The following is a 27,371-nucleotide window of genomic DNA, read 5'->3' on the forward strand; positions in this document are numbered from 1 at the left end:
CAGGGCTCTCTCTGCTCCTTTTTAACATCTACAGGAAGCTGCTGGGTGAGGTCATCCATCACCACGGGATGAGGCATCATCAGTATGCGAATGATCCTCAATTGTACATCTCCATCCCAGGTAAACTAAATGATGCTGTGGATGTTCTTTTGTGGTGCTTGGAGGCTGTGGGGGTCTGGATGGGGAACACAAGCTTCAACTAAACCCTAGTAAGATGGAGCAGCTGTGGGTTTGGGGCTCTTCCATAACAGGGGGGTTACCATCTTTAGTCCTGGATGGGGTTGCACTGCCCCAGACGGATCCAGTGCGTAATCTGGGGGTCCCCCTGGACTCTCAACTCCTGTTCAAGGAACAGGTGACAATCATGGCTAGGAGGGCCTTTGCTCAACTCCACGTTGTGTGCCACATGTGCCCTTTGCTGAATCTGGAAGCCCTTCTCTCAGTCACTCATGGCTTGGTCATCTCTTATATAGACTATTGCAATGTGCTCTGTGGGGTTACCCTTGAATTAAAGTATCTGGAAGCTGCAGCTGGCGCAGAATGTGGCGGAGCAGGCGGTTATGGCCACCTCTAGGGCTGTGCATGTAACACCTCTGCTGTGTGAGCTGCATTGGCTGCTGGTTTGCTTCTGGGTCCAGTTCAAGGTTTTGGTTATGATCTTTAAAGCTCTTCATGGCATGGGCCCAGGTTACCTAAGGAACCATCTCATCCCAGTTACATCATCCTGTCCCACCTTGTCTGGCAGGAAGGGCATGTTACGGAACCCATCAGCTAGAGAATTTCAACTGGTGGGGTCTAGGAGAAGAGCCTTTTCTGCTGTCGCCCTGTGGGACATCTTGCTTTCTGAGGTGAGATTGGTCCCGACTCTCCTGGCCTTCCAGGAGAGTGTTAAGAGTGTTCCAGAGTGTTAAGACCTGGCTCTGTCAACTAGCATGGGGACCCAATGGGGATTCGCAGTACTGGGGGTGGTTGGTGGCTTAAGGACGCTCTGTCTTTTAGCTTTATATGTTTTTGTAAAGATTTTTTATTGTTTTTTAATCGCCTTTTTTACTTGTAAGCTGCCTAGAATCACTCATACAGTGAGATGGGCAGTGTATAAACTTAATTAATAAAATAAATTATATTATCCTACTTTTCCTCATGTAGTTCTTTAAAGTGTGTTTGGGGGCGGGGAATTGTCTCATTTTTATCCCCACAATATCAAGCCTGTAAGGTCATTTAGACTAGACATAGTGGCTGGCTCAAAGTCATCCAGAGGTCTTCATGGTCAAATGAATCCTTGAACTCAGCTTGGTCAGCTAAGCACCAAATTAAGTTGGCTATTAGCCTACATTTTCCAAGTTGAATGTGAAAGAGGATAGAACTGGTCTCGTGTAGACAGTGGAGTTACCTCTGTCTGACATTCTGATGACCCCCTTTGTGTATGAGAGAGGCTAGGAAGTTATTGCTTTGAATAGTTACATGGAGTAACTTTTCATAGTAAATAAGCACTGTTCATTTTTTTTTTTTTTAATCTGCGCTCAGTCGTTACCGACTCTGCAGTGACTGCTTGGACAAGTCCTTGCAGTTTTCAAGGCAAGGTGTTTCGGAAGTGGTTTGCCAGAGCCTCCTTCCTAGAGCAGAGCCCAGCTGGCGAGCGCAGGAGGCAGAGTTTCCGTTGCTTTGCACCCTTTTCGGGCGAGCGCGGTTTCGCGCTTACCGGCAACTGCTCCTGACTCCTTTTGCAAGGCATCGCCAGCATTTTTCCTCCCACCGGAGTGAGAGTACCCATTTATCTGCAGTATTGGAAGTACTTCTTCAGAATGATGTTTGAAGAATGCACAAACCTATGGTTTATAATCACTAATGGCTAAGATCCAGACACTGGAGCTTAGAAAATGTGTTGTTTCCTTTTGCTTTTATCAGAACTTGACTATGCACCAGTTTCTGTTGCTTATTTGTAACACAAAACTCTTCAGCATGTTACATCTTTTCCACAAACTCATAGGCAGAATGTTTTTTTACAGGGAAAAGGGAAAGTTGCAAAGTAATTTCTAATGCATCCTTTGGACAGATATATTGAAAATGGATGTTTAAAATGCCAACTCTCTCCTTAAGATTGTAAAAATACATTTATATACTCTCAAAGTAGGGGAGGGTTGCTTCTGTGTAATTTATTTGTGTTATTGTTACTTATGTTTAGAGTTTCTCAGAGTCTTGTTGAATTCCTTGTTTAAATAAAAAAAATTACAGAATAAAAAAGGTTTACATATTGGGCCAAAACATTTCCCCTGGTTGCCTTACTTGCTCTGTTGTCTGAGCAAATCAATTTCCTGCCTCAAATCCATTTTTGTATCAGCATATCCCAAAGCCTGATGACTTGGCTAGATGAGGCCGATTACGTACTTTCACTTTTATGCATGAAACATTTGCATTTGGTAAAGGAAAAAAAAATACTGCTGCCACCACAGCCATTGCTTTTTCCAGTAATAATGTAATCTGTTTATACTTTATTCTGTAAATGTTACAAACCCAGAGAAGGGCTCATTTAAAAACTTCTATGGAAGACTATATCCAAGCATCCCCCAACAAAAGCCAGATGGTCCCTCGGCTGTCCGGCTAAGGAGTTCTTAGTCCTTCTGCTCATCATTTCTCCCTTCATCTCAACCCTAGTAAATACAAAGGAACATGATAGGGATCCTCCTGCCTGTCACCCAGAATTATAGAACTTAAATGTGAATGCCAGTCCTGAAACACAAGAGGCAGCTATGTAACTGTGCAGTCTTGCAATTTTTTTTTACTTATATTTCAAATTTGTCACCACCCATCTCACTGCTGAGTCACTCTGGGCAGTTGGAGTGTGCTCTAATGAGGAATTTCCTCCTAAAACCAATGAAGTCCACATTGCAGATGTAAAATAGGAGTTTATTGGGAAAAGGGAAATACAAGCAAAACAAGAGAAGGCAACAATCACATAGGATTTCAAATCAAATCAATAGAGTCTACTTCCTTGAATAAGGTTTTGGGTCTCAGCACATGTTCACTGCAGAGACAATGGTTGAAAATGTTCTTTTGACCTGTTTGGATGTTCATAGGCAGGCCCTTCTTTATGGTGCTGCTGTTGCTTCTCGCCTTGTTGGTTATTCCTAAGCACTTACTCCCACTTTTCTATTATAGGGGAAGTAAATGAAAGCCTTCTTTGGTGAGAACCAACTGTTGTTTTGTCCTGTCAAGGGGAGCGCTCCACCTACTAAGTCCTGAGTTTACCCAGAAAATCAGAAATTATCTAGAAGCTAAACCCACATGACTAATGACTTGATGGAATTACAAAGCCAAAGTCTGCTTCTTACCAGTTCTGCCTCTGCATGTACAGGATTTTGTGGGAGAGCTCTTTGGGGTAACAGAAGCTGAATTCCACCTAGGCAGGCCTCTCAGCATGAGGTCAATTAATCAAATCCTTCAGGAAGCACTGTAATGCCATATCAAAAGTAGGGATTTTTAACAATTAAAAAAAATTGAAAAGTTGAACAAATTTCATTGATCTGTCAGGGATCAATGAATTACAGAATTCTGTAATTGAATTCTGTCTGAATCCCCTGTCAGGGATCAATGAATTACAGAATTACAGAATTCATTGATCCCTGACCCCGGTCAGAATTACAACACAGAAAACATTGTGGAGTAACCTTACTTCAAATAATGCCTTTCCATTCATTTTGTTAAACAAAACGTGGTTGACTACTAAGATCAGAAGAAACTGCAATTAATTAATGCACCTTACTTATTGGACCAGTGCCCCTGTCCACACATATCTATTTGTTGGACATGAGGAGTATTAGCAAGAACCAATTAATTCAACCCATTCTAGTGGATTTCCCTTAGAGATGTCTAGAGTCTTGCTTGCAGAGCATCTCAGATAGTATCCTTGACAACTGCTAAGGGCTCTCATCACATCTGGAACTTGATGCTGTGACTGGTAGCTGGACATCAAAAGACCTTCTGTGGGAACATGAAGCTACTGCTGCTAGTCAGACTACACAAAAATTGTCTAAATGAGAGCTAGTAATGACAGCATTTGACTTAAGACAATATTAACATTCAAATCCCCTCAGCTGATCTTGGGTAAATCTCTCTCATGTAACTTTACCTACCTGGGAGACCTGTGAAATTATAGATAGGAACAATATAGATTACTCTGAGCTCCTTGGAGACAAGGTAGAATAGAAAGATGAATAATTCTTGGTATATTAAATAATAAATTATGCATACCAATATCCATGTCAATAGATGCAAAATATTCAGGTTTGCTTTGGATATTCACCCACACTGCATGTGAAAAATTTATATTAATTGCAACTGTGGAAAGCTATCCAATGTTTCCAATGAACTGCAGTGCAGTACACCTAAACAAATACTGTTTTCCAGCCAATGTGAACCAAATTAAGTTTTATGAATTCCTTTGGAATAATGAATCTTGCAGAATGTAATTTTCCAGAAATTCATAATACAGGTAACCCAATATTTAAAGTATATCATTGGAATGAATTTTGCAAAGAGAATAGAGCCCTAGTAAGCAATCTAGTGGACAGATAGGACCCAGAATTTAGTAGTAAAAAGGATTTATTTAACTGTAATAAAATGCCACTGATTTATCTTAGTGATTAAAATCTAATGGACAACATAATTTAAAGTATAATGAAAATTATGATTAAATTATAATGAAAATTAGAAGTACTTGTGTTTTTAAAGGTCTACCTTGAAAATTTTTAAATGTTTTCAGTAACACAGATATAAAAAAGCAGCTATATTAACTGCATATTTTCAGCTAGTATGGCTCATTAATAATTCACAATGGCTTTTTATGAAATGTAATAAATTGAATCTAAAGTTGAATTATACATTTTTAAAAATTTACACTGGACCAGAATAATAACCACAATAATAACTAATGAAAAAGAAAATTTACAGAGTCCAAACTTTATTTTCTTAGTGGTCAGTTAAGAATATGCTGCATTTTTCAGGCTTCTAGAATGCCTCAAATAGGTCATAAACCTCTAAATTAGTATGTTGTCTTAATTCTGCATCTATTTATATTATCAACCCCCCCACATACACACATTTTTAAATGTCACCAGGAAAGACATTATCACATTAGGATTTGCAGCCTAGAAGATGTTAATATGTACAAGTTTACATTCCAAAATTATCTTCTCACAGAGGATACTTTTAAGGCACCAATGTAAACTGCCTAAAGTTTTTTCCCCCCCCCAAATTAGTTATCTAAGAAATTAACACAAACACTCATGCCGATCTCATCTGATGTCATGTGATAATTCTAAAAAGGTTGAAATCCTGAATTGTGGAAATATGGCACGTAGGAGGATAACTCAGTATAGTCAAAATGATAGAAATGTCCAAGAGTTACATCTGTAGCCAGTTGTAGAAGAAAAAGTCATGCAGGTAGTTAAGGACAGCTCTGCCTAACAGAAAATACAAGTATTATTTATTTTATAGAAATAGCAAAATGTCCCTGAAAATGAAATATACTTGCCATACATACATACATGCACCCTGAAGCCTGAAAAAATGATATTTAAAAATGTCCTTCAATTAATATTGGTATTATTCCAAACTTTATGAAATAAAATGGCTTCAATCCTTTGACAGCTGCAAAACTTCATTTATGTAGGGATATCCTCAACAAGTTAGCAAGGAAGATGGCTGCTTACTAAAGCAACAATTACTACAATGCTGTGTCCAGAAGTTATTAACGGATCACCCAGTAAGAACATGAAGAAACTCACAAGTTTAGAAAATTACATTATGTATAGTGAAGAAAATGGAGGATTCTTTTCATCCTCCCAAGTAATACTAGAGAGATGAGGCTTATAGATGAATCATCAAAGATTCAGGGAATAAGGGGGGGGGAAGTATTTTTCTACACAATATGATTATTATTAACCTAGGGAATATTCTTCCACAAGAATAGAAAGACTGAAGCGAGATGGATCTTTTTCCCAATGGAAGCATTGGAGAAGTCATCATCGTATGATTTGCAAGTGCGAATGTTACAAAACAAAATTTCCCAAGGGATAACTGTGGTGGTTCTCCACTGATTAAAGTTGTTTTTTTTTTTTTAAGCTACAGAATAGGAGTGTTGACGTATAGGAATGTATATTAAACAGAAGAAACTTCTGCTATAGAGAAGTGGGATTAAGAAAGGAAGCTGGGGAAGCATCAAGGTATGTTGATACTGTCCAGGTACAGAATATGTATTGGAAAGAAAATGTATTTTAATTCAGTTTAGTGAGAATTTTAGCAGATGATAGGACAATAGACAAAATTAATTTACTTTAGGTTTTCTTTTGTGAGATGAAAACTACAAAATTATGCTTAAGTTAGTCAGTTATCATTCCTCCATTTTACTCTGTCTTAAAGAGTCAGACAAGACATAGTACAAGAACTAATGAATAAGTAGCACAGAAAAATTCAAAATGATAATTACAGCTAATGAGAGGGAGGCATTGGACAGGGAAGGATAAAGTCTTTCTCCTCATACCACTTCCTCCAAAGCTGACCCACAAATCAAAACTAAAAGTGTTACATGCATATCATAACCACTTCAGGGCAAGAGAAAAGTAGGAAAATGTAATGGAAAAGATTTAAACCACTCTACCCAGGACACCAGACCAAGCCAAATCAATGGGTAGTTGCTCTGAATATTTCAAAGCACTGTGCAAAACTATTAAGGACTGCATGCTTTACCTGAACGAGAAACGTATGGGCACAATATAGCGATAATTCTCTTTCCCTATTAGAGATTGCTAGTCGTGGACTTTCTGAGTAATAGATGCATTGATTCACATTAACCAACAAGCTTATGTCTGAAAGGATTGCCATCCTCTCCTGTCCAAATGGCAAACAAACTGTCAGAAAATAAAACCCTCCACCTAGTTCAAAGTGTAATTTTCCTCTTTATGAGAAACGCTCCATCCTTTCTTTCATGCACCAATTGTTTTAAAATGTGCCAAAGAGAGAATGAGGTGTTGGCTAGGGACTCTGCATGTTACATGCATGTGTGACACTGTCATTGCAGATCATCTCCTTACTAAATCCACTCCCAAATTAAACCTACCAATGAGCTACAAAATAATCACTTTTTTATAGTCTCATCTATTCCAATCTTACTTTTGTTCTATTAAGCAAAATATTTTAAACCAAATCTTCATAAACATTAGGACTATATACCGTGGTTTATGTTAGCAGGCACTGAAAATGTTTGCATTTGAATGAACACACCTGCTTCCACTTGAACTAGGAACCACTGGGGGCAGAAGAAAAGAGCAGCTGCCTTTAGTCCAGTGATCATAGTGTCTTGGCTTTATAAAAGATCCAGACAGCAGCATGGGTGACCACTTAAAAAACCAGTGAACAGGACAAGTCATGCTTATGGTGGCAGCTCCACCAGAGCTTCAGCAGTATTAACCATTCAAACATTGCTTCCCTTTTTGCAAATGGTGTCAACAAGATTTAAATTGCTGGATTCACAAAAAGGACTATTTCATACAAGCAATCATGTTACCATAAAGTCTATTCACACCCAGCAGAAGCCCAAATTCTTTTTGCTGTCTGTAATAGACTGAACTTTCTGAATGGATTGATGCAACACAGAGACACCAGATCCTCCCTTTATCTCACCCCACAATGTCACTTGCAGCACGAAACCTTAGATCTCAATCTATCTCCTATTCCATAAGTGTGCATGCATGCTCTTATAAGAGTAGGGAGAGTAGGGCAGGGATAAGTGAGAAGTACGTATGTGCTCTGTTTTAAAAACAGACAGTTCTTATAACAAACTCCTTGGTGTTCTCTGACATTAAGAGTGGACACAGCTTCTTAGAAATAAATGTATTTTAACACAAAGCATAACTGAGTTCTATTGCCTCTAATTATAATTAGTCATCTTAACCCAATGAATTGTGGTTATTCTGATAACATTATCAGAATTATTATAAACAGTTCACTAAGTTGTTATAAACAGTTTACTGCAGGTACATGCCACCTGACAAAACAGTACAGAAACTGAAAAGCTAATGAAATGTATAATTTACTGATGTTGTAGAATGACATTTGCCTTTGTCGTAGAAGATCCAGTGAATCTATAGACCACCCTTTGTAACTCTGGCCTGGCCCTTGGACACTTCTCTTTATATGGTAGGGAGTTTGGCTCTGCCTACCATAGACAGCTGCCAGATTCATACATGCAAACTCCCTCAACCTACTTCCCACGCTCACATTGTTTCATTTTGGCCATTATGCAAGTCTGGAGGTGCATAGCGTGAGAGTATTGCTAATTTACCCTTTGGGAAACTGTTTTTTCCTCCCCTGACTACACAGTTTGCCTAAATTATGATCAAGTGTGACATACATATAACACTCATTAAGAGAAAGTAGTTGATATGGGCTGGCCAAGAACAATAATTTCTGAATGTAAATATACAATAGAATTACATTAAATCTGATTTCTATACATGAAATCCAATGAAGTACTGCATGTCAAAGGCAAGGAACAAAAACGTGAAATGCAGCAGCTGTGCCACAATTCTGAAGTAACAGGTGAAATGAGTGAATTCATCATTCTTACAATTTTAAAACATGTAAGGCTATTTACAGTGCAACCCCCATTATAGTATCAGTAATTATTAAAAACAGACATCTTAGCCTAAATCTGAAAACTCTTTTTTAGGAGTAGATGGACTCCATATATGTAAATCTCATTTTTCTTACAAAAATGTTAAATATATAGTGCTTTACAAGATGCTACTCTTATCTGTGTTGCACATGCTTTCAACATTAAATCATTTGAATTTGTGTAAAAAAAATAAATAAATAAAAACCCTTGATATTTCCAATGTTTTGTTCCTTTATATGAGCTGGGTCCTTGACGCTGTTGTGTAATAGCATGCAACTGTTGCTCATTCAGTTCATAAATATTGAAATATATGTTATATTTGCAATAAAGATAAAATCTATATTAGTTATGATAGCACCTTTTAGGGAATAGAGAGGCAACCAGTGCCATCATCCTGTATTTAAGAACTCAGGATCAGTATTGATTACAAAAATCAGTATGTTTAACCAGGATTTACATAAAATATTACATAAAAATATCTAGATGTATTACTTGTTTTGATATTGTTGCTGTTATTTGCATAGGAATCATATCTAGAGACTCATGATCAACAACCAAAGATTTTAAATTCATTACTTATTTGCAATTTTATGTTGAGTACACAGTTTGAGCCAAACTTTCCAAACACTGTAAATACAGGGACCTCAAGAAAGCTTCAGAAATAACATTATCCCAAGTATGACAGATATTACCAGACAAAAATTGTGATGATCATTAGCTGTGCAGAGAGGTGCATTTGAAGGGGAATAGGTGATTTGGAGTATGTGTGGACATATACATAACACTTCCTATCACCTCTTTAAATCAAACAGGTTCTCCTGGGATCACATGAATACTGCCATGACAGCCTCAGAAAAGATGTAATTCCTTGAAGGAGATGCCAACAAATGCAATGTGCATGCTTCAAAACATCTTTTCCCCTCTGGATGTACAGTCCTAGAGATCACTGCATTGTATTTATAAATACATGTACCTAAATAGCTAGAAGAAATGTGGATGTCTGTTATCAATACCTGAAGTTAAACGCAGGTGAAATAGATTTATTGGTTAAAGCTTCTATGTTCAACTACTATATGGCCTACTTTTAAATAGCGTTTGGGTGTTTAAGAATTGTCTTGGACTATTTAATAGCTACATAGCCCAGAAACTTTGGTAGATAAAATATATACTGGAGAAAGCCAAACCAGAAAAAATAGGAAAGTTTTAAGTAGCCCAATAGTGCATTTTTTTGTAATGTGCATCATTAATGTTCTATGACCATCTATATTTAAACTATTTCACATCAAGTGTCATAACCACCAGTTTAGAGGACATTTCCATATTAAACAATTAGAGAGACTGCTTTCTGTTTATATCCTTACAACTAGTAAAGTCATGCTGTTCTTCATAAAAAAAAAAAAAAATCACAATTATACCATTAACACATTGCTGTGTTTGTTTGGCATGCTACAACAGAAGGCTTTATTTACGTCATTTGGAGAATGTTGGCAACTGAAATTTTGCCAGTTTGTGGACATAAGCTTTGAAGTATAGGCTGCATGTAACTCAAATACAAGTAATACTTTAATAACAATAACTTACAGATACAAACTAATGATGAACTACAATTTCACAAAGAATTGTAAACATTTTGCACAATTGTCAGTCCTGTCTTTTAGGCAAAGTGCTCTTTTGATGATAAATAAATTAACAAACACATAGCTAGAATGGACTACTTCCAGACAATACAAAAAAAGATGTTTCTCTTCAATAAAGTTTGTAAACATATTTATGGAGAAAGCCATAAAAGTGTCCTGCAGGCCATCTATACTTACATACTTGGGCAACAAAATGGTCTTCAAAATGCTTTGGATGCTATTTAAGATTAAATTGATTTTCAATGACAGGTGACTCAAAATGTACCTCCTTAAATCTCATGTCCCTGAAATAAATAAATCAGCTGTGATTTATTGGCAGTTGTGTCACTGAATGGGGTAGCAAAGGCTGGAGTCCAAGAGCAGAAGGTGAATGAGCTACAAAAATAGAAAGATTTTTGATCAGCCTGGCTGGAAGTAGAAAAATATTACTTGTGAATAAAAAACCAATTGTACTGATATGGCTGGGATACCAACAAGCTGCACCCACTTCACAGCTTGTGCAAGAGTCCATTTCTAGAAAGACAGTGCCTTCCAGATGTTTATACCCTTGGTGATGCCTGTTTCTCCCAAATTGCAGGAAAGGAATTTTATTACAAGATTGCTTAATGTCTTACTGAGTACATCTACAACTAAGAAAAATTTCTATATATATATATATATATATATATATATATATATATATATATATATATATATATCTTTAAATGATGATAGCTTTCAGCTAGAAGGAGAAGCCACAGGTTTTGTTAGAACCAGGTGTTCTTTTTAATCAGTAACGGGTATCACAATATGCCTAGAATAGGTCAATGTACCCTAATATTATATAGATCTTTCATTTATATGAAGCACTAAGATTGAGTGTATGTCTGTGTTTTAAGTGCTATGTAAATAATACTTTTTAACTTACTTTGGAAATGGGGAGGACTACATTCCTTTACTCCTTAAAAAATTATGAAATTCAAATAGTGTGAAAGGTGGAATGTGTGCTTAAACATGTCATTGTTTACTTAATGCATAAAAGCTTATATTGGAGAAGAGTCCCACTCCCATTGTATTGAAAAAAAAAGAAGAAGAGTTCTAGCTATGGAAATCCAAATCCAGAGCTAGGGTTGAATATAATCCCAAATACTCTTTGGGAACACAGCTTGCAAAATAATAATATGGCTTAATACCTACTCATAGCCTCAGTGACCTAAAAACTTACTAGAAATGGTCAAATAAAGTTCTACTGTTGTCATGAATGCCTGTGAATGGTCATGAGGACAGCAACCTCACTATCAATCATTCAGCTATTTAAAAAAATCAGTCTTGCATGCAGATTGCCTCACTTTTCTTTGAAGAACTCTTGTACCACCCATATTTATAGATAACTATTAAAATAAGGGCAAACATTGTATATTGCAAACCTGAATGGAATCTTTTGAGCAGTAATATGAAAAATGCAAGAAGATATGTAGGAAATTATGCTATCATATTTTTAATCTAGAATTTAGAATTCCACTAGCAGGTGGGGAGAATGGTTCTTCACACTAAGCTTATGTCTATGCTTCTATATTGCAATATAGCAATGACAGATAGAACATTGGGTAGAACCATATTAATTACACATAATTCCATTCTTTCCACATGATTTCAACATAATGCAAGAAGCCTCAGAATCAACCCCTTTAAAGATGTGAAATAATAAATTAGTAGCACACTTTAAAGCATTTGTTTTGAGGAGAAATAGTATATGTAAAGCTCTTGTTTCCCTTCTGAGCCATTAGCAGACATTGTTATTTATCTCAGATGTCTCTCGGCAACAGAGGGTCATGGAGTTTTTAATTTTCTTTTTAAACAAACCCCTGGAAAAGCTAGGGTTTCTCACAAATATAATATTGGACACAAAATAAAGGTGGAGTTGGCAGCCTATGGGTTGCATGGTGCCCAACCCTGAGCTAAAGGATTCATTTCACCCATTCTTCTCAAGTCCACAGAGTAGTTATAGCAAGCTACTGTACCTACCATCCATGTAACTATGTAGAGCAGTTAACATTGTCCCATCTTGTGGCACATATGCTGAATATGCCATTTCTTCTAACATTGGTGGAGAAAGCCTAGAAGCCTGGACTGTTGTAACAGGAGCAGTAGATGAGTGGTTGGGGCTAACATGTTTCTTATGGCGTGCTCTACAATTTTGAAACCATACCTGTAAATGGAAAAAAAAAATAACAATATTGTTAGTTGTTAGACATTTATTTTCATGCTAAACAGATGAATTAAAAAATAACTTCAGCGTATCAGTTGCTTCTTCCTCTTCTTCTTGTATGGTGTCACTAATTTCAGATAGAATCCAGTTAATAATCTTATACATATTTTTCCCTCTAATTGTATATACACAATACTGAAGATATGAGTTCTATGCAAAGTTATGGTATCAACATTCACAATCATTAATTATTGCTTGCATTGCTGGTGGCAAATACAGATAGCCATAAGTCATATTGCTTCAGTAGTGTGGAAGCATTTGATAGGAAACATTAGCTATGTATTTCCCTCTTGGAAAAAAAATATGTGTTTTTGAACTATTATAAGCTATTATACATTATTTTAGCTAAAAATATACTGGATTTTTTTTTGCTTTATGTAACTTGGGAACTTTGGTCATAATACTTGTGAAGTAACTGCAGTACAGTTACCTGTATCACACGCCTGCTCAAGCCTGTTCTTTCTGCCAGTTTTTGCAGTGTTTGTGCATCTGGATTGTTGTCCTGAGCAAACTGTGCTTGCATTACCTGGAAAATGCAAGAAGTATTTTTTAAAAAAAAATTAATGTATTTTGTGACATACTGGCAAAGACTGCATAAATAATCAAGAAGCAGTCATGTTGCAGCCTCAATAGTAGTTTTGAAGGAAAAGGCACTAGATCAGATTTAGCCTGAATTCTAGGAACGTTACTGAAAAATCAAAGCAAAATTATGCTATTTGTCATTGAAATACGTCCAATGCAAAGTTATCATAAGGCCATTTAATCATGTCTATGTAACATATTCACTATGTGAAATGGTGAAATGTTAACTTCTACTTGTGCTTTATCAGGCCAAAATATAAGAATCCTACAAAGAGAGGTTTCATAAAACATAGCCATTTGTCTCTTCCCTAATTCCTTCATTTCCAATTAGCTTTGGAATTCTTATACTGTTTTTTATTAATAGCTTGCCAATAGCATAAACAAGTCATATGGTAAAGTTGATTATATAACTATACAGAAAGGATAATTATTCCTATTGTTTTAAAAAATTCACGTGTCATTTAGTGATATAGTGCAGAGACATTTCAGAAGGTTTCCAGTTTTCACTGAATCTTACATTAAAGAGACCAATTCAGCCGGCTGTAACTGCAAATAGGTCACATGAAACATGGAGCTATTGCTAAAACTCTCACCTGGAGCATGACATGTGACAGTCACCTAAATGGTCCAAAATGTATATGAATAATAGGTTGGATTCAGGATTTACCCCAAAGTGCCGTATACTAAGCCATTTTAGTATGTCAACTTTCTTGTGTTCCATAAGTAAGATTCTAAAACACATACTTTCACATAAGAAAAAATAACTAAATAAAATATACTGGAAATAGCTCTTGCCAACTGTAAAATTTTCCCATGAATTTTCAGTTAAGGTCCTCCTTTTTTGGCTCTTCACTTTCTTTATTCTTGCTTTATTGCTTTGATGGTACTTTAACTTGTTTTAAATACATGGTAAACTACTGTTAGTGCACATTTTGTTAAAAGAGGTGGGCTTTAAATTTTAATCTAAATAAAAGCATTTAATTTAAATGTTAAATACATATCCTATGTATATTGACATGATTAAAATTAATGTCTGAAACACTGATAATACTTAGATTAAAATGCACAAACAACAACTAAAGAAAGCTCCTAAAAGGATGACAGCATTGTAGTGGCCAATGCAACAGAGGGTTGATTAAGCAAATATTCCTAGCCATTAAATCAGAGAACGCTGTGACCCTCTTCTTCAGAAGGTACTGGCAAGAACAGCTTATAAAGCAGAAAATGGGGAAAGAAGAATGCTAAAACATGTTAAGTTTCCGGTTTATCTACAACAAAACAAAGCAATAATGTAGTAACTGAATACAGGAAGAAATCTGGTTCATAGACCCACATTCTTTTGCATCTACTTTGCAGCAATGTGGTCTCTATACGGTAACCTTTTCTGAAGTACAAAGATACCAGCATGCTTACAACCTTCTGAACACAATCCGGCAGCCAATGCTATATTAATCCCATAATTTAAATAAGACACTCTGCTTGGTGTGAAGAACAACAGTTTTGATTGTCACGTACTGTGGCATTTATATGACATTGGAACTATAGAAAAGCTTATGTTTCCTGGAAAGCTGTAGTTTGCAAATTTCCTAGTATCTTTCTTCATATTACATAGAACTGAAACTATTTAATCTCCTATTGTAATTATGGGAGTCATGTAAATGTCTGATTTAATGAAATTCATCAAGTAGCCAAAACAGATCAGCATTTATGCTTTTACTTTACAGAATTACTAACTGCCTTGAGGGAAATTGAAAAGCTTGAAGAGTAACTAATTCATATGAAACAGCTAAAGCTCACAAATTTATTCCAGGAACATGCTGTGCCTTGGTATTAAGAGAAATAGTATACCATTGAGAGTATAATTTCTTTATAAACAACTAATTTATACAGAATTTTTTAAATTATGCACCGTGTACAATTGTTATGCTTCTGCATCATTCCTATTCTCAGCTCCCCACCACAGCTTTGATTATAGCATTCTACCATACAATGATTCTACCTGCAGCTGATCTGCTGTGAAACTGGTTCGAGCTCTTTTTGCTGGTTTTGGATGATTAACATCTTGCTCTGTTAATAATGCACCTTCTACACTAATACCATTCCCTGAAATTAAAGAGAGAAGAAGTCCAATTGTAGCACTGGTATTAGTTATTATTTACAGATATTCCTTTATAATCAACTTCCAGTATTCAGAATATACTTAACTATGAAAATATCCATTATTTACTATTTTGAAACAGATAGTCTGGAATTTGAATACTTATATACATTTTACATATTTCATAATTATTCAGAATAATGAAATAATTTAAAGCAGTTTTTCAGAGTAATATCTGGATTGTAAACATAGTCTTTACATGAAAATAAATTCATGAGCTGCCAGACAGATTATAACATGCAGGTGAAAACCGGTTTATTTTGCATATAGCAGAGATAAATAACCAAATAAATGCAATGTTCGTATAGATAACTACTATCTAGTTCCATAGATACAACTTTTCTCAGTGGCTGAATTTTGTCAATCAAATCTACCCAACTGAAAGTGTTGAAATCAGGTAAGCATAGGTTTCTTAAGAAAAGTAAATATGCCTTGTTTTGCTTTTTTCTTTTTTTTTTTAGTGAAGTCTTTCAGAAAATCTTTGCCCACTCAGAATACCATCACCAAAAGGTTGAATACAAATGAAAAATGTATTCTAGTATACTTGGACAGGGAGTTTGTATTTTGAAGCAACTTGCATTTCAGGGTAATTTTCACCATGGCCATACTCCTGATCATGATTAGAGGTAAAGTAAAATTCTCTAGACAGATAAAAAATAATGAAAGCCAACTTCTCTTAAGCCTGCATCCACACTACCTATGTACACATTAACTATGGAACAATTCATCCAGTTAGAAGTTGATTTTCAAAATGCATTCAAAGATTGGCCTTAAGATTCAGTATGGCATGTGACAAAGTATAGACATAAAAAAGAAAACAGAAAGTGAACGACCTATCCCACATGGATGCCCACACCAATTAATCAGGAGTAAAGGCACAGTGGAAGAATGTTTTTATCTGGCTTGTGAAATGCTAGAGGAGAAGGAACTATATGCATCTCCAGGAGGCAGGCAGAACAGAAAAGGCCTCTCCTAGAATAAAAAGGAAACTTACCATTTTCAACTTCTCTTTTCAAGTTATCCAACATGCAATCATAATGCACCCTACAGAGGACTTTCTCTTCAACCAAAGCAAATTCCTCTCCTGTAGAGAGCTGCCTTTTGCAGGAGAAACAGGCAAAGCAGGCCAAATGATACACATTTCCCTTGGCTCTTCGAACCCAGTCAGTAGAATGGATGTGCCTGCCACAGCGAGAACAACGTGTTCCATACCGTCTACAGAAGAAGAGGAAGAAGAAATGAAAGTAAGGTGACAATTAAACACAAGTTACTAGTCTGATTCTGTAACATTATTTTACCTGAAGTTCATACTAAATGCTATTGGTCTCATAGAAAGCCTGAAGTTGTATTGTTTAATTTCCATTGCATTTCATCAGCCAAAGGAATAACTGTTTTTGTACCGTTGAGATGTCAGTCCCTTATGCCTTCCAGGGCTTCTGGAGGGAACCATAAGGGAGATACCTAAGGGCAGACATGTTACTCAGGAACCCTGTTGTGTCATGTACATGATGTTACACTGATTCTACCTTGATGTAGTTGGGATTGCTAATCCCTTTCAGTTTTATATCTTTGTGCAATATAGTAACATCAGTCAGCTAGAATCCTGAACCTTTTCAATTCCACAATACTTTTTAAAAGCTCAAATGTCAAGAGATATGCTGTTTTGACCAAATATACATCTATTTTGTGTCCAAATGTTCTTTAAAAAAGGGGGGAGGGGGAAACATACACTATTTAAAACAAAAGCAATGTATGGTTAAAATCCCAAACAAGATGGTTTAAAGGTAACAGTAATTCAATTACTGAAAAAAGATATTAGAACTCAGCACCAGCAGTGAAAACCAAAATTAATCATCTAACCCCAGTAAATGCTTTGCAAACAGTTGAGGTTTAGACAAACAGTAGATTATTTATTGATTTCAGACTATGGAGTATGCCATCAAAAGTGCTCCTTCAGGTACATGGCAATGGATGCAGATTAAATATGTCTTATATATTGGAATCTATGAGAAATTAATGCTATTGGCATCAAAGTGCAATTAATTCAGAACAACATTAACTGCTGTTTTATCATGAGGTATGAAGTCATATCTTTGTTTCTTACTGAGGGGAAGAGTAGATAAGGGGCCTTACATCTTCACCTGCTGCTGAAAATGCAGGGAGCCCTATTTCCACAGAAAAATTGTATCTTTCTATTAAAATTGTTGGAACATAGCCCCCAGTCTGGATGAAGACTACAGTAGGATCATGAAGAATATCTACCTCTATTCTGATCTCAACTGGGTGACTCACTTAAGTATGGGAAAAAGAAAGATATATTTTTTTTAACTTCTCAGAACCACTGGGCTTTAAAAAAACAGTAAGAGGTGTGATATACTTCCTGTAGCCTGCTTTAGCTAACTTCCCCATAACCTATAGTTTCTGAACAATTTTCAAGGACAGCTCCATACAGAATGTTTTGCAGTAATCCAAATGGATGTTTCTTGCAAAGTGGATAGCAATGATAAAGTATCTGTCCATGAAAAGACTTAAAAAAACAGAAGTTTATTTCTGAATATTGAACATTTTGATGACATTCACTCAACTATTGTATGACTATCAACTGAAAGAAAAATGAACTGAGAATGTTAAGAAACTTTGGATGCCAAAGAGTGCAACAGAACTATTAAAGATGCCAAAATCAATGTTTACTAAGTTAGACGTTTACTAATATTTTCCAAACTTCAGATTTGTAAATTAAGGTTTCACTAATAATTATATTTAATAAATAATGCAAGCCATCTATACTTACATATTTGGATGACAAAATGATGCTCAAGTATAATTAAAACTAGTTTCTCATTTCTTTATTTAAAATGAAAAGTACAGGTTTATGCTGTGGTCATAAATCCCAAACCCTTAGTAATCAAATGCTATATTTTCACTTACTCTTTCAAATAGCAGTAGTTTATTCTAGCAGTAAAGTACTTCAGTGATGTATCTTAGTTGGTGTGGATGCTCTGAAGAGAATGCAGGAATAGTTACTTCCCCATTGCGCAGGCAGTGCAATAGAAATACTTTAGTGCTAGAGAAAGCAACTGCACTTTGTGAAGGCAAACAGATGCAGATAGGAAGGAGATAGTAAGACTTAACAGAAAACATTTTAGGAAGTTTAAAATGCTTTTTTGAAAAGCTCGACCATACTGTCAAATAGCAAAACCACCCAAGATAATTGCATTTTTTCTAATCATGTACCATCCCAAGCAAATAACAGTACTGTTGGACAATTATTTATATTCCATCTAACATTTAAAAGAGTGAAATGATGTTTTCATCGGGACCAGCATATGTGATCCAATGACATTAAGCATTTCATTAACTCTTACTGATTTTAGTGAGAAGGATAATCAACTACCACATTGTCATGTGTGGGGGCAAACCAAATAAATATTCCAGCCACTGATCACATATTCTGGCATACACATTTTTAAATATGCAAGGGGGAGGGGAGGGCATATCATTCACATTATGACCAATAAGAATTCCAGATTTCTAGTTCATTGAACATTAAGATTACCATGAATGATAGGGAAGTTTACAGGGGTTAAAAAAAGCACCCAGAATGTTAATAATCAGCTGAAAACACAGCAAATATAATCTGCTTAACAGTAACAATTACTTTTCAGTACATAGCATACCTCCCCTTTTAAATAATGACTGTTGAAGGGAATAAAGAAAAAAAGACTATGGTGGTATCTTGTAGGATGGGACACAGGATAATCTAGCTGTAACCCCCACACTCTACCAAGCTTATAGAGAGGCCAAGGGTTATACAGTTGTACTGCTTTCAGGCTGGCAATAAACACCGCCATTAAGATTAAGGATAGGGTTGATGAATCTACAGTCAATGAAAGCTTGCAATTGGCTGGATAAAACAAAAACAGTTCTGTTGCAGTGACCAGATAAAGGCAGTGGTTGGCCAGCAGTAGCATGAATCTTTCATGCTTGTACTGTGTCCCCTAGCATTCTTCAAGCTTCAATCAAATTTCCTCTCCCAACATAAAAACATAGTACTTGGGTACTGTATTGATTGAGACTAGGTAAACAAAACCTGTTTAGCTACAACCAACATGTCTATGCAAAATCCTGCTGTACCTAGCATCCAAAATTACCAGGTCAAATAGCATCCTACAATATGGCTGCTGCCAACGTTACATTAGACCAACAGTCTGGGAGAAATCTAAAGGGACAACTAATCTAGCAGGATGCAAAGTTGTCCTTACTTATCCCTATCCCTATCTCTCTCTCTCTCTCTCTCTCATTTGTTCCTAGGAGAATCTTTTAGACTGAAGGACTACATTTCCCAGTTTAAAAGAAGTTCAATATATAGCACATCATAGAGGACACATATATTTGTTTCAATGTGTCACTGTGCATCCAGATTATATTCCAACTAATGCAAATTGAGCATATGTGTCTGCACAGAAAAAAGCATTCCACAGATTTACATTTGCCATTTCAAAATAATAAAATGTACTTGAGCTGTATAGTATACCTGAAATAATCTAGTTTGCAGAAAATGTCTTTGTCTTTGATATAGCAACTGGTATGCCTTCCTAAAGAGGTCCTGCATACACTGCAAGAAAGGCAGCGCACGTGCCAGCACATATCATTTACCTAGAAAGGAAAAAGAAAATTGAAATCTGCCACCACTTATTTTGGTAATTCATAAAACAAGAGCCTTAACCATGTAAAATGGTAACAATAAAGGTTCTGACTTTCCACATATCTGAAAAGATAATGCTGAGTTCCTGAGTTCATGGTTTTGTTGAGGATAATGACTTTTTTGAACTATTTCTGGCCAGTTATGGGTTTGAACACAGATGTGCATACAACTTATTTTAGGCCTTGGAATAAATTTTTATGTTAGGTTTAATAGATAATTGTAGGAAGAGTGATGTGGCCCATATGACTATAGAAATGCTTAATTCAGCATGAACTGGATAGGTTGCATTCAGTAACTTATAACTCACAAACTAAGAAAGTGGAACAACTGTGGCAACTACCATTTTGTGAAATTTACCATGGATCCTTCACATCTTAAATTGTCCCACTACATTAGGCAATGAGCTGAAGTATGATCCTGTAGAGCCATGGGATTTTTGTATCTTTTCATGTAGAAAACTAAATTCTTGCCTCATAAGTCTGCAGTCTCAAGCAGAGTTACTTAGAAGTTCTATTAAACCAAGTAAAGCTTTACTTCTGAATAGACTTGTACAGAATTGCAGTGTTTGTGCGTAATCCTGGATAAGTATCTTTATAGGGAGTTAAGATAAACCGTAGAGGTTGGAAGCCTGTTTAGTATAAGCCCATTCATATAATTGAAACAGACCAAATGTTAGGACATTTAGTTTATCTTTATCAAGAGGATACAGGGTTTTTTTCCCTCTGTCATTAGTTCCAAGACATTCTCAATCAACACTCAATTTATGACACAACATTCAGAAAACTAATAGGGACATACTAGCTGTGCTGTGAAATCTTTTTAAAATGTGGGTTATTTTTACAGTCAAAAATACATTTTGTGAATATAAATATGAAAATATAAGGCAAATCTACTTTCTGAGTAATAGAGGTAATAGAACCACCATACTAAGATGCCATGAAATAGTTTGGTAGTAACATAATTTCAATAAGCAAAAATTATTTTTTCAAGCCACACTGTATGATTTCTTAGAACTGAAATTCTGAAGTGCCTTTAACCTTAAATCAAAATGTCAGCATAATATACTCATACTGGGTAAAGACAATATAAATACAAGGGATATCTAAATAGTATTGCTTAAATCTCAAAACAGTAAAATCAGTGTTAATGATGTGGAATGAAACTTGTCTGCTAACTGGACAAATATATTTTCCTGCTAGAAAATTTTATCAATATGTTATAGTTTAATAATTTTAAGTTACACCACTAGGAACTGGGAAATAATATTTATACAGCTTTCTGAATGTCTGGAACCTAAGTCATATCATTAAATAATACCAAACACCCCATTAGAAATCAAAAGAATCTCAAGGCTTCCTTAATGCTGCTAGCAGTTTAGAAATAAAACATGCAGGGGCCAGAAGAAGTTAGTAGTATTCATATATGTAGTGTTCTTTACAAGTTTATACTTGCATTTCAACTTTCAAGAGTTAAATGTAGCACTTTTGATAGTGCAGCCTTGCCCAACATCAATGCACTTGATTACAATTTCCAGAACGTTTGCTGGAAAATTTTGGAATTGCACTCAACACATTAGGAGAGTTTGCTTTGTAGTTAACAATAATAAAATTCTTTTGTTTACAGAGAATCAGCTCCCATCTTGTATTTCCCAAATTCAAGTGTTGCCCAGTTTTTTTTTTTAAAGTGGGTAAATCAGAACACTACAAAAACATCTGCAATAATTGTCTTCTAAATTTATTGTCTATTACTTATTAGGAATACGAGTAATTTATTATTATTATTATTTTGGAAAAAGACAGATGCAGACACAGGCAAAATATCATTGGATGATTTCACTGGATGACATCTCAAGAAAATGAGTCTATATGCTTTTTCAGAACTCATGGCTATGACTGATGTGGGTTTCAGTATTTTTATAAAGTTGTTATTTACTTTTCAGTTTCTCTGGCAAGCTTTTAACTGAAGACATTTATTCTGGAGAGATATTTAATACCAAGGTATTGTAAGTCCAGTTTGAAGACTTAGTTTAAGATATCCAACGGTGAACAGAACAAACAGTTTTTGTTTTGAGGGGAAAAATAGTCTTTTCCTAATCAACAATTCCATGGAGCTAAAAAGCAAGAAAAATAATGAAAATAATTTATTTTATATTATAGCCTCCAGTCCTTATCAGCTGAAGAATTAAAGCAATTTAACTCTTGGGAAATGGCACTTCATAAACAAATAAATCTGGATCTGGCCTGACTCAAATGCTGTATTCTTTATAGGAAGCTATTGCCAATTGCAGCAATGTGTCAACTATAAAATCAAAACTATAGCCTTTTTACAATAAAACCAGGTTTCAGATTAGATTACTGGCTACTAACCCATGATACAACACACAAGTCATTCATAAATTGCATGTGAACATTGCTATATTCAAATAAAGTCTTAAACAAAAGCACAAAGGCATAATTGTAATTTATAGAATGTGTTGAGATGAAGCTCTGTGTTACAGCAAACATGTGATTTAAAAAAACAGTCTTAATGTATATCTTAATGTATAATATTTCTGAACCCATTCAAAGTTTAAGCTAAATATTAAAATTAACAAACTATTTTTGCTTGCCTTTAACTGCATTGCCCTAACATCTTAGTAATACTGACCAAATATGCAAGTTAATTCAAGTTAATTCAAGAATGTTACATTATTTATGAAAGGCTAAAGAAAATGACATGCTGCTAAGTTTCATAGAGGCAGAATTAGTTGAACTTAATTTCCTTTGAACATTAAATCTGGTTGATAGCAGTGGAAACTAAGCTCACCTGATACGGTCTACTAAAACAAAGAAAGCAAAAGGTATAATCTGAAAATATTTGGGGTTAGATCCAGGCTATTTTCCAAACTAATCCCATTGAAAGGTATTTTCTAATTACAAAGCATTTGAAAACTGAGTTACTCTGTGTGTTAACTTGCCACTCATTATCTATTAGAAAAAGAATTATTTCAGCAATACTCTTTCCATCCAAACAGTATCTATTCTACAACTTTTTTTTCCTTACAATAAACAACTGCTATCTGCTACAACAAAGCTACTGAAGAGTCTTGTGGCACCTTAAAGTCAAACAAATTTATCCATCACCAAGACCCACAGAAGTTTGCAATCTTTATTCAGCTATAGAAAGTAACTATAGCTTTTTCCTTATCTTGCAGAAGGAATATTCTAAAAAGCTAACCTAAATGAGTCTTAACTCATTTCTTCTCTCAGGCAGAGAGATTTATTTAGCTTATAGCTCCCTTCCACAAAAATTGCTTCAATGCCAGTGGCAACATCTACTAAAGCCTTCTCATTTGCAGATCCAGTGTTTGCTCACCTTCAGTAGGTATTTGTCCACAATCTCTAGACCACAACTATTACAGATGCACTTGCTAGGCGCACAACTGCCTGAGCCAGAAGCCAGTGAACGGGGTGAAGAGGATGGCGATAGCGGGGTGGAAGAAGAGCAAGAATCCTCATCTGCCACCACCTCTGGGCTCACCTGTCACAGAGACACAAGTACAGGTCTGTCATCAGTGAGACTTGGTTCCTTTTTCCTGCAGATCTCCTTGAGTCCATGTCTTGGGGAAGGCTCCTTTGAAGCCTTTCCCTACTTAAATTTAATTATGACACAAACATGATTGGGGACGTCTTTTTTTCTGCTATGTCCCACAATGCTGCTTTCATCTCATCTTAAGCCACCCTTAAAGCAGTAATGCTCCCCCTTAAGCCAACACCACGGAAGGGCAGTCTCAAAGTATCCAAATCCATTAGGGAAGTCAGGTGATTGTGACAACTGGGGACAGAGGTAATAGAGGCATAAGAGGTTGGGGAAAGCAAATTTCATGTGGGTGAGCTTCAAACCACCTTGGCCAGAGGGCCATCTCTCCTGTTACTCTCCATGAACACCAGGAACTTTGCTTCATTCAGCTTCTGTAACAACCGAATGTTGTTCCTTTGGTGTCATCCTCAAGTTCAGACTCAGAGCCGCCCCTCCCTCAGGAAGACAAAGAAGGGGGTCGCTTGGCCCCTCAGCCACCCAATCAGCTTCCTCACCAAATCAGGCGGGAATTCGAACCTGTGAGCCGTCCGGCAGTGACCTCCTGGCGCACCCCGCCGCCGCCTGTCCACAGGCATCACTCCGAGGGCGCTTCTAGGCCAGCTGTCTCTCCAGGAAAGCTCCCGCCAACCGATACCCCCGACTTCTTGTGTTTAATCGACGCCCTCACAACTCCCCCCCCCCCGCCGCCTTCCCTAAATAGTCCTCTTTTTTCTTCAGTGGTACATGAGAGCCTCTTACCAGCCCCGTGTCTCCGGCGCTTTTCCGCCTCCTTCCAGTCACTGCAGCAGCGGCCGCCACTCGCTCACACTCCTCAGCCATGAGCTTCGGAAACTGCAAAAGAGAGACCAGACCGCTGAGCGCATCGAAGAGCGTCCAGGAATTGAGGCTAGGCTTCGTTTCCCGTGTGTGTGTGTGTGTGTGTGTGTGTGTGCGCGCGTGCGCGCGCGCGCGCGCACGGAGATGGAAGGAAGCGGGGTTGTCGACCCCCCCCAGAGAAAGTTAAACAAGGGCAATTACAGGGCGACGCCGGCCTCCAGGCCAAGCGCTTGAATGCGGACCCTTGAGTTTAAGAGCAGCAGCAGCAGCAGCCCCAAATGCTCGCCCGGGTGCCAGCTCTGGGTGCGATTTGAATGAAAATGCCTCAGCTTGCTTAGCGCTCGAGCGGCTCGCTGCAATTAGAGGTCGCCAACCACTTCCAGCTCTGGCCTTCGGAGGTGTAAATTGCCACTTAAACTCTCGAGCCGAAGTCAATAGGCCGAGGGACCGCTCAATTCGAAAATTAAAACACACACAACCCACAGGAAAATGGAAATGGAGAGTCGCATGAAAGGAAAAGAATTGAAACCAGCCAGCTGAATTTAATTGGGGCGTCATTAAGAACAATTAGTCCTTCGGTCAACTGGAGGGAGGGGTGCGCATTTAAGGGTGCTTGACGCGGCGAGGCTGAGGCGGAGCAAGAGAGGCGCCGCGTCCAGGCTCTTTCGGCCTCCCTCAGCAACCCGCTCGGGGCCGAACAAAGCAGCCTCAGCCCTCGTTCGGAATCTCCCTTATTAGCTACACTGAAACCCAGTTCAAATTAGTCAGCGGTTGCCTCAGGGCCACCTCACTCGGATAAGTGACCGCCTAACCCCACCAGAGCGTTAAAGAGACAGGTCCTGGGGCAGCCTCAGCCACAAACGGGCTGAGGAAGTCTAGCTTAGCTATCCCCAGTCTGGAAGAGTTACCAAAGCGAAATGGCCAAGGCGAATACAAAACTCAAAGGGATAACTCCTGGGTAGGAGAGCTGGTTTTGAGAGTTCTTTTCCGCCTTGATAACTTCACGATGACTGCCTAACACCAATCAACTTGCTTGCCACCCTCTTTCAGGTTTTTTTTTCAAAAAGGGCCTCCATAATTCAGTGGGACTCGTTTCCACGTGCCCCTAGTAAAAACCGGAGATTTTAATTTTTCTGTTACCTGCGTTGGCTCTACGGGCAGCAGGAACTCGACTGGAAGGGCAGGAAAGTCACCCGCAGGGGATACGAACCCGAGATCACTTAAATATTCTTTTCTAAAAATGGAATCAGTTCAATTGATCTGGCGTCAGTCTGGCCAAATTAACGCGTTATGTCTTTACTAATTGGCTCCGGATCAAACGACGACTGAAGTGAAAGTTTCAATTCGCTGACACAGCTAGTAAATGAAAAAACTACTATGAAAAATTATTAATAAGGTCCGTGATATCACTTACCCCGGATTAGTCCCATGGAAGACAAAATAATGACTTTAGGATTCTGGCTCTGGCTTGTTGATTGCCGGGAAATGTACTTAAAAACCAATGAAGCCTGCTTGCTAGATTTTATTGCCTTAAGTAGTTCGAAGCCAGGAAACAACAAACAATCCTCAAGCCACACGAAGGCGTAAAGTCAAGGGACTACTCCAGAGTAAGTGGTTGAAGCGGCGGCAGTCCTCTATCCTAAATATTCGATTAATTTAGATTTCCTCTTGGAGATTTCCTCCTCCTAATATTTCCTATTTAACTGAAAAGTCAGATTAGGGAGAAAAAAAAAAATAAGAGAGACAAACTGTAGCTTATCCTCGCCTTGAATATCCTTTGCAGCTGGGGCCAGTGATCTGGCGTCAGGTCAAACCGTGCCAAGTTTGCCTTCAAATTTTGGAACTGGAGGGAGATATCGCGTCCACCATACGAAAGTCGCACCGCGCAGGAAAAGGACTGAGAAAGGGGAGAAGATTTTGCTAAACTGAGATCAACAAGCCGCTTAACGCGAAGTAGTTTCATTGAAAAACATGAAATTACTCCGGAGCAAAGGGCATATTGCAGCTGGGAAAGGTGCGGTAAATTCGAATCCACTCCGGTTTACACAGAGCTCCGGGCAGGAAGGCGATCTGCTTAATAAAACGCCCGGCTCACCTTCTCCGTCGCGAGACGAAGCGCAGGCACGTCCTTGTCCAGTTTACACACAAACATCTGGCTGCTCTTCCAATACATGGCCCAGGGCTAGGAGCGCTCCTCGCATACCACCTCCCCCTGCACGGAAAAAGCTTCTCCGAAGTCCACCGGGGCGAAACCAAGCGCCTGAGCCGCCCGATCTCCTCTTCCCAGGCCTGGGGTCTGCGCCACTTCCCGCGAGCCTCTTCCTAAGCGCTCTGCTCTACTTCACTGAGGTCAGACCCTGGAGGAAAAAAAAGTTTTGCTTTCAAGTGGGTGGACCCTCCAAAGAGGGAGCGCGCCTCTTGGCTGGCTGCTGGAGCCTCACCTCCTGGCGTAAAACCCGCCTTCTAGCCGCGGCCAGATCGCTATCGCGACAAAGCGAAAATAGTCGCTCTGGGGAGAGGATTTTTCGGGTGTTTTGGTTTTTTTTTAAAGGGGAAGGGGCACAAAGGCAGGAGTAGGTTAACTTTGAATTACCCACAACGGCCGCTTTCCCCCTCCCCCGTTTTTTCTCCACTCCACCCAAACCCCCAGCGTTTCATCTGCCCTGAAGCGCAAGCGAAAGCCACGGAGGACGGCGCGGGCGTTTAAGCATCTTTGTTCCCCGCTACTTTCTCAGGCCGAGCGAGGCTGGACGAGAGCGGAGCCGGGCCTTGGACCAGACGCTGCTGGGCGTGCGGCCCTGATAAAAGCGCTCTCATTAAGGGGGAAAGCGAGAACATCTGAGCAGCCCCAAAGCCCCGCTGGGGAGATCAGAGGCGGGTTAATTAGCGCAAAACGTCCGGGGGGGGGGACGACAAAGGCCCGGTGGGCGGCGGCGAGCTCCTGCATCCGAACCCCGGTTCGCCGTCCCCCTTTC

At 38.0% G+C, this 27,371-nt stretch overlaps 2 protein-coding genes across 6 annotated transcripts in view; one reads left to right on the forward strand and one right to left on the reverse strand.

Moving 5' to 3' along the window:
- Positions 1 to 9,689, forward strand: part of SLC44A5 (solute carrier family 44 member 5) — a 188,721-nt gene extending 179,032 nt beyond the window's left edge. The window contains exons 22-23 of one of the 4 annotated variants that reach the window (XR_015793458.1): positions 6,121 to 6,221; positions 9,484 to 9,688. Coding sequence is in view for 3 of the 4 variants with exons in the window: in XM_088128430.1 (XP_087984556.1) it covers positions 9,484 to 9,503 (20 nt within the window). In the remaining variant the exon portion in view is untranslated. The other 3 variants (XM_088128430.1, XM_088128431.1, XM_088128433.1) reach the window with 3 other exon arrangements.
- Positions 9,690 to 10,548: 859 nt separating this feature from the next.
- LHX8 (LIM homeobox 8) lies at positions 10,549 to 26,715 on the reverse strand. Of its 2 annotated transcripts, none has more exons than XM_088128434.1 (9): positions 26,492 to 26,715; positions 24,319 to 24,411; positions 23,356 to 23,520; positions 19,831 to 19,952; positions 16,291 to 16,511; positions 15,138 to 15,241; positions 12,987 to 13,082; positions 12,313 to 12,496; positions 10,549 to 10,683 (listed from the first exon to the last, which is right to left on the reverse strand). In XM_088128434.1, exons 1-9 carry the CDS (start codon positions 26,567 to 26,569, stop codon positions 10,607 to 10,609), a joined length of 1,140 nt encoding a protein of 379 aa, XP_087984560.1. In that variant the 5' UTR covers positions 26,570 to 26,715; the 3' UTR covers positions 10,549 to 10,606. The 2 variants fall into 2 exon arrangements, with proteins under 2 accessions (XP_087984560.1, XP_087984561.1); XM_088128435.1 differs by lacking the exon at positions 26,492 to 26,715 and adding an exon at positions 25,811 to 26,470.
- Positions 26,716 to 27,371: the final 656 nt, after the last annotated feature.

This window comes from Python bivittatus, unplaced genomic scaffold (assembly GCF_059951505.1).
Source record: "Python bivittatus isolate LINGU-HERP-01145 unplaced genomic scaffold, Pbiv_v1 ctg000700_np1212, whole genome shotgun sequence".
Lineage (NCBI taxonomy): Eukaryota > Metazoa > Chordata > Lepidosauria > Squamata > Pythonidae > Python > Python bivittatus.

Coding starts and splice junctions, on each gene's coding strand:
- LHX8 (XM_088128434.1), bottom strand. CDS start 26,569: ATGTATTGGAAGAGCAGCCAGATGTTTGTGTGTAAACTGGACAAGGAC. Junction 24,412..26,491: donor TTCGTCTCGCGACGGAGAAG/GTGAGCCGGGCG, acceptor TCTCTTTTGCAG/TTTCCGAAGCTCATGGCTGA. Junction 10,684..12,312: donor TCTACATAGTTACATGGATG/GTAGGTACAGTA, acceptor CTATTTTTGTAG/CTCATTCACCTTCTGCTCTT.